The sequence below is a fragment of the Pecten maximus genome, chromosome 6, assembly GCF_902652985.1.
Source record: "Pecten maximus chromosome 6, xPecMax1.1, whole genome shotgun sequence".
NCBI lineage: Eukaryota > Metazoa > Mollusca > Bivalvia > Pectinida > Pectinidae > Pecten > Pecten maximus.
In genome coordinates, this window is record NC_047020.1 from 41,617,555 (window position 1) to 41,635,118 (window position 17,564).

Sequence of the window (17,564 nt, forward strand, 5' to 3'; positions counted from 1 at the left end):
GGACAGCAGATCTCGCAGATGAGCAGCAGACGACAACAAACAAATTCGGAAGTCCTCTTTATTTTATGTGCTATATTTGGTAAACTTGTATGCAACTCGAACGGACCGGAGCTGCGCTCGTAAAACACCGGAACTATTTTCGTTGAAGATTATACCGTTACGTTTTGAATATAAAAAATTAAGAACTTGTTCGTGATAAATTTTATTAACAAATTCTAACTAGTGTGAAGTCAAACATTTGCATATTTTTAAAATCTTGATATTTTGTAATCTCCCGAGAATGTGACTTTGAATACAGTCTTGCGCAACACTGGATCTTGTCGTGACTTCCTGTTTCCGGTTACTGATAAAGTTTTTGAACTCTAAGTATATTGGGGGAAAAGAGGGGGGGGGGGGGGGGGGGGTTCCGAGACACATCTCTACCATTAAGTTCGCTACGCGAACGGGCTGCGCTCTCTATGATATGAAGATAACGACGTCATAAGATCGAAAAAAAAACGTTATGGTCGTACAACGTGCATTGTGGTATACTATCTTCATTTTCTTGGAATGTCATTGTGAATTGATATTCGTTTATTAATAATTTTACAATTTCTGTAATGTCCTATAACTGCTTAGGGATATTTAGGGAAAATTGTCGCCTCTAATCGCATGGAAACTCTAGAGAAGTTCGAAATTTCGATAGAAACAATGAAAATAAAATATATAAATATTTGAACTGAAATCATGATTTATGAATATAACTTATTAATCACTTTAATTATAATGAATCATGCAAATCAGGGATATCATCGCGATAGACGGTTTACAGTTTTTCCTATGAATTTCTATTTCTAAAGTTAAATGGGATGAAACAAAAGCCTTGTTAGGCAGTTCCTCTCTACTGAATACCAAAGTTACAATAAGATATGTGACATACTTATTTTTCTCCATTAGGAATATGTCTATATTTCAAACTATGAGGGAGATAAACGTGCGTTCGATTCATATGAACAGTTCCTTATATGAATTTGTGGGCTGGTAATCTGTAACCAGTCTAGTTAGTTATTACGTAACAGGTTTATCGCCTACATGGCTCCGCCTGTTGCTAGGTTTTATATCACCAGATATCATAACACCGCATGCACAGCGTACACTACAAAACAATCACACAAGATAACATCGTACGTTTTTCATTATCTACGACCTTTTCTCCTGTCGTATGCAGAATTAGTACAATAATATGAATAGTTACCGAGAAAGAAACTTTATGTCGGACAGACAAGAACCATATTAAAGCGACTAAATCTATAAAAATCACAGTTAGAAAATTACCTGGCGTTATGTGATTTGATCATATCATAAAACTAAGGCTCTCCCTAATTAAGAAAATAAGAAGTGTTTGCATTCATTTTTTTCAAATATCTAAATAAGTGGAAAACAACAAAATTACAATTAGATACCGCCAATAAGCAGAAATCGGCACAGACTCGTCATTTGCACACACGTGACTTCATTCATGTTTTCCCATGTACATTATTATTTACTTACCTCAATCAAAGGTATTATAAGGTCCGTATTTATATATAGATACTATACTAGGCTCGCGTTTCGCTCTATCTTACACCCACTGTTGGATGAATATTAAATCTAGATACAGTCGCTTTAAGTGAAATACACCCAGACCAGATTAAGCCGGTATGCAAAGCATGACTGCTGCGTATAGACGCATTTTTTATTCGCTGCAGTGCTTCAGTAACACATATCACTATATACACATGACGGAAAATAGCGACACCAATTCACGACGCGGAAAACGTAAACCGTTTTACAAGTACGGAAAGTCACATCATTGTTACCGCTAATAACTGAATATTGTATTAATCCCATATACTACTATATGCATTGTACTGAAACGATTTATCAACTTGCTGGCCCTGAGAAGTACGCAAAAGGTCCTAGTGTGGGGGAAAAGCAGATTATACGGTTAAAAAAAAGGTAGTTTGACAGGTGACCCTTAACCTTTTCACGTCCGATCGGGGAATCGAACCCTGGCTAGCTAGGTGAAAGGAAAGTGTGTTAAATCCGGGCCGATCGATCACCAATATCTTAGCATATCGGTTGCGAATTTGATGATTGATTCTTCCCTTTTAATAAGGTACTGGTAAAACCTAATTATGCATTCCGGAAAAAAAATAACAAATACATAGACAATTAAGTAAAATAAATAAATATATAAATAAATAAATAAATAATTATAAAAATGAAAAAAAAAAAAGTACCACTTTCAATATTACGAACTGTATAATAAAAACACTCATATTTTTAACACGAAAAGAATAATTTGCTTAACATATTGATTTTATATCCAAAATATATAATTACATTTTCTACTTCATTAGGCGGACGTTGTTCAACTCCAAAGAAATCAATTAATCATTGCAACTTGTTATATACATATTTTTTACACAAAACGCGGTATAAACTGTTACTGGGTTTTTAATGTTTTCTAGCAAAGTTCATAATAGGAGAATGACGACTTGGCAAAGCAGAAGGTCTTTGGAAATAAAGTGTAAGTGTTACCTTTTAACTTACGTGAAAACATGCGTTTGTATTAGGTACAGAACAAAAACTAAGAGGGGAAGTTGTCTTAAAGCGACTATAACTGTTAACTACATACTCATTAAACGGTGATTTCTTCGTATAAATTGTGACATGATCAATAGTGAAATGCACTGAAGATATAACGATGCCCGAATCTATAACAGGAAAAAAATGTTTTATAGATATATAGTTACTAGTTTGAAAGCAATGTTTATCTCGGTTGCTTGTTTAAAGAATGTTACATATAAAGAAGCCGTATGAAGAGACCATGGTGCGAGCGATGAATCCACAAAGCGCGATAACATATTCGTTCTTATAGGATGAACTGCATGGTGCACTGAACATGTGGTCCCCAAGTGGACAAGATTCAAATGTCCTTGATTAAGGGGAGTCTAAGATGTATGCTATATCTTAAAAAGAATATATGCCCGATAATATAGTGCAACAGTGCTTTTTACAGTTATAATCGCTTTAATATTTTTGGGATGACATTTTGTGGCTTTCAGGTTTGAGATTTTGTTTGTTTGGGATACATTTTGCGGAAGAACGCCTTATAAAAAAATGCAGTAAGCTAGTAAAAACATTTGTTCCTGTGAGGTTTGAACATAAGAGGGTCATGCAATTTCGTAGTGTTATTGATTATCTTACAAAATATAATCAACTATACTCTATTCAGAAATCAAGACAAGTCTTATTTTCATGTATTTTGTCAACCTTTACGCGACATAGTTTGTTCAATAATTCATGATCATTTCGCCTTAGGTACTGAAGCGAAGAATGTTAAGGTAATATCCCCTGTCCGATATATACATGTAAAAACAACTTATTGCATGACTTTCTTCAGCGAAATTTAAGTAAAGACTATCAAACTCGCTATTTGTTTAACGTGAACGGGCAGAGTGTTCTTACTGATTTCATCGTATTTTATTAAAGCCCTTTCCCTAATAAGTACAAAAGGTTTGACTTTTGGCCAAAAAATTTGAATGTCATCAATTGAATATTATCCAACATTGTTCTCCGGAGATTAAAAAGCAAAAGTGTTACCGAAGAATACAATTTTATACATTATTAGATATTTGGCTGGTTTTTAATAATAAGAGTGTTATCATGCTAACGCGATTTACGAAATGTGTCCAGAAGCCAATGTTGGTTTGACCTCATGAATGTTGAACAAATAAATTTCATTCCTTAAGTGTTGAGCTGTGTGAACTTCGATCAACCTGTCCTGAACGATAACATCACATAGTTAATGTTTTGTTGTCTTAAACTGATATTCGCTGTCTTATCATCGTGTCATCTCAACTATTTAAGTATGAAACTATGATATAAACCTTGTCGCCGTGTCTGGGTTCAAGGCTATCTTAATAGTACACAATTGTTATATAATAATCTTAAAGTTTATCTAAAACAAGACAGAATTTCTAGATAATGTTTAAAAAATTCCTTATTCTGTTATAAAAATGGATGTAAAAGAACGTGTCAACATGTCTAGATGTTGCAAGACACATTTCAACATAGATAAAAATCCCATGATATGAAATAATAGGGGTAAACTTTTGAACTGTTCTAGACCTTTTTGTCTGAGTGCGACTCTTGGTTGCTATACATACACTATAAATAGCTTAGACCTGCCGACTTCAGCTCCCGTACGAGTGGATAGACCAGTTTAAGCATGGCTGATCTCAGGAAACCGAGAATATGCGTTATCGGAGCAGGCCCATGTGGCATGTCCTTTTTATACCATAACAGTAAATATCAACAAGCTGGAGAAACATGTTTAGAGGTGGTGTGTTATGAAAAACAGTCGGACTGGGGAGGACTGTGGAACTACACTTGGAGAACAGGTTAGTTCGTATGTAAAGATTCATTTTAGTGTTGTGATATGTAGCCATACACCTACATAGAGTTTCTAACTCGTCTCTTTCACAAAGAAAGGGCACTTATTTATATCATATTGACATTAAAATTGTGTATGCGCTTAAAGGAGACGTGCATGTTTGCCATATGTCAACAATATCATTAACATGCATATCACATGTACATGGGAGTAAGAAAACATGTTCCAACTACAAACATTTATATTTGGACAGCTTTGCAGTCTATGAGAGCATTACTAACACCAAGATCGTGACAGCATTACATGCGCATGAATTTAGCGTATTTTATTTACGCGCAATACAGTTATTCAATTTCGGGACGCGATGGCATTAATGTGTATATGCAGATACAATAATGCGACCGTATTACAAGGACACTCACAATCATATGGCTTTGCACACACTTACATGATAGAGTGAAACGAGCACTCAAGTGAATGCAAAGTCTACGATATAGACATACCCATGTATCCCGCCCTGTTAGCAACGTTATAGGGAACAACCAACAAATTGAAAAAAAAAGACTTTTGAAACATCACCTGAGTAAAGGAAGTTGAGCCAGGGATAAAATGTTTGGCAGCCAGTGATTGGCCAGTGTGTTATGGAGTATCAAATAGATATGTAGCCTGATAGGTAACTATCCATAAGAAATGTTGATATACATTTTGTAAGTCCGATTGATTCACACCCCCCCCCCCCCCCCCCAAAAAAAAATATTTCAGGTAATACTAATTTACAGGTAAACATTTCAGAGAATTTTTACTGCGAGATTCACCCATTTTCAAAATGGGTTCCCTGGAAAAAAAATTGAGCAGAAAGACCCAATTCATTTTTTGGATTATGTGTTATATGAGACCCTAAACGATTTTTTATTTATAATTAAAGAATTTTAATGATATACTCCAAAACGTTAACGCTACAGTCTATGGAAAAACAATTGGTTGGTTAGTCCATTAAGCCTACTTCGATATTCTTGATCGATCGGACCTCGTTCCGGGCAGATTGTCTTATCAAAGTACTAAAGATACATTACGGTTTGCTGGACATCAATTACGTATTTGCTGAATAGAGTCAATTTTCAATTTTCGATATTAGGCCTTTACCGAAGAATTTGGACCATCTGGAGTCTGGAAAGAAATAAAAACAATTTTGCATGGTATCAAATGTTACAACTATTATTTCTTTTACAAACAAACATCTAAGTAATAACTTACCCTACATTGTGCTTTTGTTTACGGTGCTATTTCGGTTCATGAAAATATTGCGTCTGTTTATAGAATTACAAAAAATGACTTAAAGCCCACATCATATAGAATTTCAAATAGCAGCATATTAACTGTACCGATATTTCTTCCAGCATCTGATGAAGCTTACTTTATGCATACTTACCTAGTCATCAAACAAAAGACACGTTTATTGAGAACAGAAAAAAAGCAGACATTTACTTCGCGAAACCATAGCATACCGAGAAAAAACAGTTTGCACAGCAGTGAGTAGATAAGGAATTATTGTGAAATCTGATTGTTGTTTCAAAAAGTTAGAGAAAATTATTGTACCTGAGCTACTACGCAGAAGAAACAATTTGGAGGAAGTGTGGTCTCAGTAAGTGGGGAAACTCCACACCTGGCAAAGTTAGTGTACACAGGCAATATTCCTTCACGTGAAATTCACGTGAAATTCATGTGAATCTTACGTAAATTTTTTTCAGGTAAATTTCACGTGAAAAAAAAATATTCACGTGAATTTTTTTTTCAGGTGAATTTCATGTGAAAAAAATATTCACGTGAAATACATGTAAAATTCACGTGAAATTCACATGAAAAAATTCATGTAAATTTCACGTGAATTTTTTCACGTGAAATTCACGTGAACAAAAATTCACGTGAAGGAATATTGCCTGTGTAGGCGTTGCTGCCTAATACTTATGACGGCATATTTACAGTATATCGTTGCATTTTGAAACTAAAATTGAAATATAAATCCGTTTGACATTTTCCTAAGTGGTTTTCTTAATGACCTTCCACTTTTTAAATGACGTGTACGAACTTCATCTGGCGATAAGAAGAGAGCTCAACAGGATGTCAAGTCCGACATTCGAAAATGTGACCAAAAAAAAAAAACGTTTTAGAGAAAAAACGATATTAATGTTGGATCAGAAAAGCGGAGCATATTATCAAATAGAGTTCTCCAATTTGTAACTATTTTAACTGAAGTCATCTTGACGTTATTCATAAATATGATGTCATTTGTTACAAATTATGAAACGTAAAACTATTGTTAGGTTTAGCATACAAAAATCGTGTGTATTGTGGCACCTTACAGTATATTCATACACCATGTACTAATAACATTATATTAATGTCTCCACTGGACTTACCTACAATAAATTTTTATTAGTTTCCATTTTTTATTTCATTATGTAATAACAAAGTCCGACAAGTGTTCTAAAACGCCTTGTATATCAACAGTGCTTCGTTAAAAAAAAGTACATGTGCAGTTTTGTAACTTGACGATTGCTGACCCCGTTCTCCGGTTAGTCTGCTTCAGAAAATCGTCACACATAATAAAATTTGTATCGCCCGTCTCATGATTCTTCCTACTCACGGACGAAGGTCATTCTCGTATAAATACGAATTCTGAGACGTAACAAAATACCTAGTTGTGATATCTCCCAGGAGTGTACTATTGTGTAACACAAAACGTTATGCTTTGATGTATAGTCGGGTGGCACAGTCCTTGACTTGACGTGAATATGTATGGACCGTTTACCAGACTACACGATTTTTTCTCGGGTACATGTATTACGGTGTCCTCTCATAACATGACCCTTTGTGCGCTTCCTACTGAGTCAACAAACGTGATTAAAATAATTTGTTATTACTGTTATTACGTAACAGTTATATAGAGAATGAAATGTACATTGTTGAGCATGTGTAAGGTGTCACGTGACAATTATGTGTCCAGTTTTCAGGAAAACGACTCTCAAGGTCAATTACTTGACGAGGATATAGATGGATCCAATGACCAATCAAATTGACTTTTTTTCAATAACGTTTGTGGAAAATGAAATTGAATGAATGAAGAAAAATACCTTCAACTGAACCGATAAAACATTAAAACATAAAAATATGTATTATTAGGAAAAAGAAGGTTTTTCTACGTTAATAGTTCATATGGGGTTTTAAATGAATTTTTACATTTTATTTCATATCATATTTTATGAAACGAGTCTTAGATGTTGCCGAGCAAAAATTTCAAGACGGTTTTCAATAATATCATAAGAAATGAAACCAAATCTATGATATATTTAAACTAAGAAAACTATTATTTTTAGGAATCATGTTTTCCATCATTTTCCCTTTATGACGTAACGTCATTGTCCATATTACGACGTCATAATCGATTGCTGATTGGCTCAACCAATGAAAAAAGCCTCTGAGTATTTCACAAGTGTGACACATGCAAATATGTCAAATGTGTTAATTTATCGGATAACAGGCCGATAAACAGAAATATTAATTAAAAGTGACTTTTTTAAGATTAAAAATATGCCGTATGTCACGTAGGTTCGTTTATAATTGGATTTTAAACATTTTATGATTACAGTAAAACCCTTAATTGAATCGCAGCTATTTATTCTACATCGTTAACATACATATTTCAAAATGTGTACATAATAAGATAAGGGTCAATTCGTTTTAATTAGAAGTTAATGTAAACATTATTACTTTAAAAATATTTGCAAAGCAAGCTGTATACAATGTATATCAGATACGCTTGTTGACGTGGACAAAAGCGCGCGAGGGGTGTTATTGTGGGAGGAGTAATTGGAGAAAATTCACGTGGTCCCATACCTTTTCATCTCCGAACGTGGAACCGGCCGCCTTGGTGAGAGTACAAATGCGTTATTATTGCACCTCCGATTTAATGTTTAGAATTTAATGTAGACACTGTATTTAAGAAAAGATCAAATGTAAAAAAGATATCTATCCATAAGAAATGTTCCGATTGATCCCCCCCCCCCCCCCAAATGTCAGGTAATACTAATTTACAGGTAAACATTAATTTTTACTGCGAAATTCACCCATTTCTATAAATAAATCTGGCACATGGATGTTAGACAGTTCAAACAAACCTCTCTTTTTTGGCCAATGGATAAAGCTTTCTCTTTTAGATAAATGTAAGGTATTAAATATTGGATGACACAAGGACTCCCAGCTTCTGAATCAGTTACGTATAATACATATATAACTATAAGGAACGTTGGTTGGAAGTCTGTTTCAAGTAACCGTGATCGCTGCAAAAGCTGTTATAGTCTGTTGTCAAATTTAAGAACTTATTGTGGATTCAAATATGAATAAGTAATTAAGATATTAATGAACAAATAAGGAATATAAGATCGTACGTCAAATATTCAAGATTCTCCTCGTGGGAAAATTCCCTCTTACTATCCTCTCGCAAAATCTACTCAAATATTCAGTATATATCATAATGTATACTTTTTGTTGATCAGGTTTAGACCAGTATGGGGAACCCTGTCACGGAAGCATGTACCGGGATCTTTGGTCTAACGGTCCCAAGGAATGCCTGGAATTCCCAGATTATACATTCGAGGATCATTTCGGGAAAGTTATTCCATCCTATCCACCGCGTTCTGTTCTTTTCGACTATCTACAAGGTACGCATTGTAATTTCATTTTGATAAACTGATTTTGACTATTGTATGTATCTTACTCGTTTGATCTTTGCGACAATTGTCAATGCACCTATCTAAATACTTACAAATATTCATAAAATATGGAAGCAAACTATAGGACAGTAAGTGAAAGAAATATAATGTTGATGTAATTGTTTGTCAAGCAAAAAACTGAAATCTCGTTTTCTGTTATTAGAATAATGTTATTTAGACTGGGTTCTATCTTAACATATTTGAAGGATAATTACATTGTATGTACATTTTCCCTTGCCTCTAGGTCGTTGGAGCAAAGCTAATGTCCGGGATCCGATCCGCTTTAATAAGCTTGTGAAGCACGTGACTTACAACAATGACACGGACGACTTCACCGTCACGGTTAAAGATCTAGGCTGTGATAAAGTTCTCCCCTCTGAGAGGTTCTCTCATATCATCGTAGCAGGAGGTCACTTTTCAGTCCCGAATGTTCCTGACTTTGACGGAATTGGCACGTTCAATGGTAGAATTCTCCATTCCCATGATTTTAGAAAAGCAGAGGAGTTCAAAGGCCAACGTCTTTTAATAGTTGGCTCAAGCTACTCAGCCGAAGATTTAGCCATGCAATGCAGGAAATCAGGCTCTGGTGACGTCATCTGTTGCTGGCGGACTAAACCTATGGGATTCAAGTGGCCAAAAGGAATAGAAGAACGTCCATTGTTGACGAAAATAGACGGAAAGACAATTTATTTCAAAGACGGAACCACGGCAGATGTAGACGTCATAATCCTTTGCACGGGATATTTATATCACTTCCCATATCTGTCCGAGAGTCTTCGTCTGAAGACAAGTCTACGCTTATACCCGGCTGGTTTATATAAGGGAACCTTATGGATGGGAGACGGAAACAGTAAACTAATGTACATTGGTATGCAGGATCAGTACTACACATTCACAATGTTTGACATCCAGGCTGAATGGGCATGCGCAGTGATAAGACGGAAGGTGAAGCTGCCGAATCGTCAGGAAATGGAGCTTGACATTAAAAAATGGCTGAAAGAGGAATCCTTATTGAAGAATTGTTACGACCACATCGACTTTCAGACGGCGTTTGTGTGTGACCTTGCTAAAGAAGTAGGCTGCAAATACAACTTGGATGTTAAAGCTCTCTTTGACAGATGGGAGGATGACAAGTACGCAGATGTTGTGACGTACAGGGACCAAGCATTCACCTCAGTTTTTACTAAATCTCCGGGCATAAAACATCACACACCCTGGATGGAAGCATTTGATGACTCCATAGACACGTTTGTTAATCAAACGCCCAACAAATAGAGAACGAAGAGAAATGGTGAGGGCAAATGGATGTTTCCTTAGAATGTAATATATATTCAACTTCATCGTATATCAATCATAGATAAAGATAGGCGAAAATATATAGATATACATATAATTCAGCGTCAAATAAACGTTTGTAAACAGAACTGTATCAAAAACAAATTAATAAATACAAGTAAATAGGCGTGCTGTTGATACGAATTATAAGGGTATATTGTATATATTGTGTACATTTTTATCAATTATGGACCTTTACTGAGGTCATATATTTGGAAATGGCATACTATTTACCGAATTAAAGGGCCATGATTGGTAAATGTGTATAGGTATACATACAACATTACCCCATAAACCATATCAAAAGATACCATTAATCACGATTAGCAAATATTTTAGTTTATATTTTATATTAGTAAGAAACTTTTTTGCGATATGATGAAATTGGATCATAACTATTGTTGAAAACATGAAAACTGCTTTGGGCATTGTGACATCACAACGATTATTGCACCATGATTGCTAAATTAACTCGGTGTTCCGAAAAATGGAAACATCTCAAAACATTGCCTTCCGCGTGACCATGTTTTTTCCCATGCGAATTTAGGAATATCGGGCAATATCTAAGATATAGAATCGTATTTATTTTTTACCTTAATAAATATAAAAAAAGTACAATGAATCATATTATATATTGCATTTGATTTCTATGTATAAAGTGAAACCGTCCCATATCCTGTTCACGAACTTAACTATTTCGTACCTTACAGAACTTTACCCTGTATAAAATGTTGTATCACGTGAACTTACCAAAATCTATCGAATTCTACATACGTCAACCAAGATATTCATCAAGTGATCTTAAGTAATACCGATTTCTGTACATCCTTGATTATTTGCATAGCATGTGCCCTTAAACAAAAGCAAACTACAATTAAGATAACCACAATTCATCTCACAAGTTGCAAGTCTGCAAGTATTGCCTCAGAATTCTACATGTTACCATTGACAAAGTTCTAACTAATGGATCTCAAAAAAAAAAACCCAAAAAAAAAAAAGTGTAAAACCCTTTAAAAATAATAATGTGCATGATAGATGTACACCGGTACTCCGGCTTTCCTCCACCTCCAAAACCTGACACGTCCTTAAATGACCCTGGCTGTTAATAGGACGTTAACCAAAAACAAACCAAACAAACCAAACTAAGAAACACCGGATTATTTAATCCCTTGCTTTGTAGAATACTAAGTGAAGTCTATCTACTCAATGATGACTTTGTAAATGCTAGCTCTTTAGAAGAATTAAAAAAAACTAATAAGGTCTTAAAGAAATAATATATCATAATAAAGATTACAACTTATTACTCTGTCACCCAAGGAATCATGCCAGCAGCCTCAACTCTGATTATAATGATCACTTAATCGAACAGCAGTTTGTACATGTACCTCTAGAGATGAAAATGTAAAACACTTCTGATTTGTATGACCACTTTATTCTAACTCGAGAGAACATTTCGCTGCCGTGTGCCCGTTAGGAAATGGTCTCAAGAGACAAGACAAATGGTCGGGCAAAGACGATAACAGAAGATATTGCATTTAAGCTATAAAATCACATATTCATAGAACAATCTGAAAGTAAAGATAACGTTAGTTTTTTTTTTTTTAATTCATTTTTTTTTATTTAATATGAGCAAAGACTCACGGCGAATCACGCCGCGATGACGAGATTTTCAGTTGTCCAATATTGCGAGGATTCACAGTTGTTTTTAAAATAAACAGCATACGATAAATGTTGTGATAAAAGAATGAATATTTCTGAGTAAGACTGTTCTTGTCTCAGTCAGATTATAAGTGATTTTTTGCTTAAGTGCACTAGTATCTTCTGTAATCTAATTCAAATAAGTTCGGTATTCCAGAATAAATATTCCAATATATAAAAAGTCTTCTACATGGTATAAACTATATGTCATAGATGTTAACCTAGCCGTTCTATAATGTGTAACTGGATATATACAGCAGATTAAATTGATTTGATGTGCAATCTCCCTCATAACTGAAACCTAACCTTCCTTTACTCGATGAACACAACAAATAGTTACCTTACAATATTCACTTACAATGCACTAGTTTATAACTGGACTGGATGGATATTGAACTACATAAACAATAATAGCATCTAAATATTATTGATATTCATACCCAGAGCATTAAGCGAATAAACCCCAAGTATTGCATCTACTTTGGGAAACAAAATCAAGATTTGAAATTTGACAAAATGCTTAGTTGTTGAATTTACATATTTGAATCTCCAAAGGATGGGTGGTCAGCCTTTTTTTTTACACGGGGACGTAATTTCTTGTATTCCATCGCGTTCATGTATGATGAATTATCAACAAATATGCACGAAATATCACATTATCAATATTAAAAAAGACATCGCAGATTTTGACTTTATTTGCTAATAAATATAATACATGTACATTCACAAACCCATATTGGAATTATCTCCCTTTAATCATCTACTTGATACTACTACAGACTCTTTTGCATGATATGAACCCATTATTGTAAAAAAGAAAACTAAAAACAAAATCAAAATATCAAAAAGTCTACATACGATCACAGCTTAACAATTAATTGAAGGAACACAAATTATGTAAAATCTTGGTAGACGAAAAATTTGAAACCCATTTCTCCTATGGCTTCTATGTGAACATGAGATTATCAAAGTTGGAAAACTACAGACAAATGTCAATAGCATTGGCAATCATAGAAAACAGGTTTCAACACTTCACCCATGTACTATACTGGTGGGTCTATAAATCCCCTGATAATCATCTTGGAATATCATAATGTCGGACAAGTATGCGGTTTACTCCAGCCTATTAATAGCGATAGGACTAATGCTAGGAATAATTGAGTAAACTAACAGGCAAGCACTCTTACTCTAAGATAGTCTATCTGCTCTTTAGTCTTTAGAAAAAGAAGCACTGCCAGATAGGCCACCTTAAATTTCGTATAATGTTCATTCACGAAAATGAGAGTATTACAGTAGAATTTGCATATATATTGCATATCATATAGATATCACAAATTGCGAAATAGCTGATGAACTTTCCAGGTATGCGTTGACACATGATAAAATTGACTTATATAATCCTTATAGAATCTGAGGTTTATTAGATAATCAATCAATCAAATTAATCAAAAATGGAATAATAATTGAAAAAAATCATGATAAGGACAACAACCGCAGGCAAAGAATTGAAACTCGTATTAAAAGACAAAATTATATGCAAACAATAAATGAGATGAGTCTTCAAATCTAGCCTTAGACCAGGAAAAAACTCTAAAATAAGTACAGTGTATTATGTTAAAATGATAGTCAACACACAATCCATTCGGTGATAATAAAGAAACAATAGATCATGTCATTTTCTCTTGCCAGAAACATACAAATAATCTTTTTGAAGAACAAGAAAAATATAAATGAAAAATAAATCCCTTTACAATGTGTAAAGCGTCAACAAAGCAACTCTAGCCTGACTGAAAAAAACAAAGATTCTTCCATTGTCTTATACTAAAATGTCAACAATCAATAGATTATTTACATAGACTATATGGACAGTTTACAGCCATGGGGCGCTGTAAGGAACAAAGTAAGTCGCATCTGCTGATTATCCGGACCCTGCGACACAGCTACGTTATATATACACTAGTTAGGTTCCCATTGTACGGACTGTACCTGGGTGAGTGACTACTTATTCCCCATTATTGATTTGATGTCTCCTCTTCAGTGCCCCACGCCGATAACAAATATATATATACATGTATCCATATACTCAGCAGTTAAGCTATTCCGGGGTGATCGAGTTTTGTACTCCCTACTACGAATAATATGGTACGAAATGTGTATAACATACGTGGCGTAGTATATATAACACTGCCACGAGCGTATGACACAATACAATGTAGCATATGTGTGTCTGCACATTATACGCTCTGACTAGCTTACCCAACTGTTAATAGGACGTTAAACAAAAACAAACAAACAAACCTAACCCGATAATAGATATCCATAAAATAAGCAGTTGCGAGGTGACCCAGTTGTTTACTCACTGCTATGAGTAGCGTAGTAGGTTTTTAAGCAAAAAACCTAGTTATTTAACAGGGACATTATCCATGAGGTCCGCGTTACATTCATCATGATATAATCGCACCATATCGCAACAGCAGGTACTGCACGTCTAAAATAAAGAAACCACATCTTCCCGTACCTCCTTCATAGAGCTGTCTCTTTATTTCTTTTATAGTTCTCACTATTATAACTGTATTACAACTGTAAACAATTTAACTATAGGGAACAACCAACCAATTGAAAAATAGATTTTTGAAACAGCCCCTGTGTATAGAAAGTTGAGCCAAGGATAAAATGTCTGGCAGCCACTGATTGGCCAGTATGTTATGAAGCGAGAAAATAGAAATGTAGCCTGATAGGTAACTATCAATAACAAATGTTGATATAAATTTCGTAAGTCCGATAGATTTTTTCCCCAAAAGCTCACGTAATAATAATAAACAGGTAAACATTTAAGATTTTTGAGAATTTTTACTGCGAAATTCACCTATTTTCAAAATGGCTACCCTGGAGAAAATTTGAGCTGAAGGACCCAAATTTTTATTTTTGATTAGGTGTTATATCAGACCCTAAACTTTTGTTATAAACCATAATTGAATTCATATTGAATTGAAGAATTTGAATGAAATACTCCAAAACTTTAACATTAAAGTGTATGGGAAAACAATTGGTTGGTCTCTATAAATGACACTATAATACATCAACATATATATACTCATTGCTACTTCCATGTCAATCTCCTTCATTTCCCTTTACTGATTTGCATATTTATACTTCTACTTTTTGATAAAGTATAGTAGGGGCTAATATGTTTTTTCTATAAATACGTATAGAGGCAGACGCCTGTGATTCAAAGACATAAAACTGTCATAACATTAGACATTCAGAAAAGGTGTAACAGAGTGGTTACGTAAGATTGCGGACATTTGGAACAGTTGGTAAGTTTACAATATGGCAGACTGTGTTGGAAGAAAATAACGTGAAAAGAACAGCAATATCAAATCACTTTAAATCACATTTACATTCCTAAACATTAATCCCTTATCCGTAAGATGGTACTTAAAATGTTGGCCCGCGTAATAGTGTCCAACTCTCACGAAAAAGAACTATCTCCGGTTATTCGGAGATAAGGCCAATCGGGAACCGTCGGCACTTTCCGTAAACGAGAAAATATTGTATTTTCTCGTTTACGGAAAGTGCCGACGGTTCCCGATTGAGATAAGGCGTGATAAGGCATGTCGGTTTCGCGCTATCACAAAGAGACCAAAAAAGGATATATTACGCAGCTTCCTAAACCATACGCACTCACAATACGCATGCATCTGAAACAAAAGGGAGGTCATACTTAAAATACCATACATAAAGCTAAGATGTCAAAGACTAAAACAATATATCTAATCTTCAACAAGACATTGTCTTACTATGTAAGTAAACAATACCATGTTTATGAATCTGTCTAAAAGATATATCATAGAACACTGTGTAGAACATTATTGTCTTCGAAGGTAAACAATGTCTTTACAAAGTCCTTGTCAATTATAAATAAAAAAAAATACATAGTATTTCTCTTTTATGAATATGCCTCACGCGTAACACTACACCAAATAGCTCGAACAATATATCTAATGATTTTTATTTCAAAAATCAACGTGAATACCACACAATTATGACATCCTATTTCTACCTATATTCAAAACCCTTTACATGTGTATGCATTGAGCTTACCTTATCCGCTTCATTTTGCTTTTGTTACCCGACATTAACTACGGTCATTAAGGTACACTGACAGCACCCATATGGATTACCGTATAATTTATCACCGTGTATGACAGGAATTATCCACTTGAATATGTATCCTGATCGTTACCACTTGTTTATCTTCAATGTACTGTGTGCGCTGACAGCACCTTCTTTAGTTAACGGTGACAGCAATAGTTTTATACAAAGTACAAGTAATTGAAAAAAAAAACCATATCATATCTTATATTTCTTTATTCCGGGATATAGACATATGCACCGTCATTTTGATCATTAAGTTAGAAATGTTTTCACTCTTTCTATCACGATATATACAGTACCAGGCTATCGGCTCTCGAAAATCATATTAATAAATCAATGTAAAAGTTGCCGCAATTAGAGAAGAAACATTTATGTGAGGCGACATCTACTTTTCTGTTTTATAATATATTCAAAATATGTACCTACTTATATAGGGTATGGTCATCTTGCCAATTATACTTACACCTACATGTATTAGTTGTATTTATTTATTTATTTAATGGGTTTTACGTCCGCTATTACGGCCTTGTGGCCCCACAACTGACGAGTTAGCTGTATTCATGTACATCTCTTTAAGAACTGAGAGTCAAGTGGGGATACGATGACATTGTATATCACGGCCTAGAGGCTTTTGTAGTGCCATCATACCGAAATGTCATATTTAGACTTAGTAGCTTGACTCCGCGACCGGTAATATTACACTGACAACGGATCAGCTTGAAACAAAGGACAACACGTACCAACGTTTAGACTGTGGTATGTCTAGTCCGGGAAACACAAATCCATATCCATTATCACAGGTGCGATCATTCAACTGAAGATCAAAATATAGACAGCACTAAGGGATACATTAAGAGGAAAACAGGATTTAAAACAAGATGCAAAATTAGATCTCGAACAACAAAGACAAAGAGGTAAAATTAAGGGGACATAGGCAAAAATAGCATTTCGTAATGGATGAACGTCATGACAATGATCGAGAATACAACTCCAAATCTTCCATCTCCCAACATTAAAAATAACTGTTATTAAAAGTCCCTTGTTGCAAATATCTATCTTTCATGTGTATGGAAGCACAACGATAAATTTATAGTGGAAACTATTGATGCTTTTCATATGAGGATTTATGGTAGCAGCGAAGTCAAGGACTATTAAATACAACTTAAAGTGGCTTGGTTGTTTCG

General features: G+C 34.5%; 1 protein-coding gene across 1 annotated transcript; it reads left to right on the plus strand.

Annotated features, from left to right (window-relative positions):
• The first annotated feature begins 4,204 nt into the window (after positions 1-4,204).
• Positions 4,205-11,154, plus strand: LOC117329808 (flavin-containing monooxygenase FMO GS-OX-like 5). Its single transcript, XM_033887960.1, has 3 exons — positions 4,205-4,427; positions 8,974-9,138; positions 9,434-11,154. Exons 1-3 carry the CDS (start codon positions 4,256-4,258, stop codon positions 10,462-10,464), a joined length of 1,368 nt encoding a protein of 455 aa, XP_033743851.1. The 5' UTR covers positions 4,205-4,255; the 3' UTR covers positions 10,465-11,154.
• The last annotated feature ends 6,410 nt before the right edge of the window (positions 11,155-17,564 follow it).

Coding starts and splice junctions, on each gene's coding strand:
- LOC117329808 (XM_033887960.1), top strand. CDS start 4,256: ATGGCTGATCTCAGGAAACCGAGAATATGCGTTATCGGAGCAGGCCCA. Junction 4,428..8,973: donor GAACTACACTTGGAGAACAG/GTTAGTTCGTAT, acceptor TTTGTTGATCAG/GTTTAGACCAGTATGGGGAA. Junction 9,139..9,433: donor TCTTTTCGACTATCTACAAG/GTACGCATTGTA, acceptor CCTTGCCTCTAG/GTCGTTGGAGCAAAGCTAAT.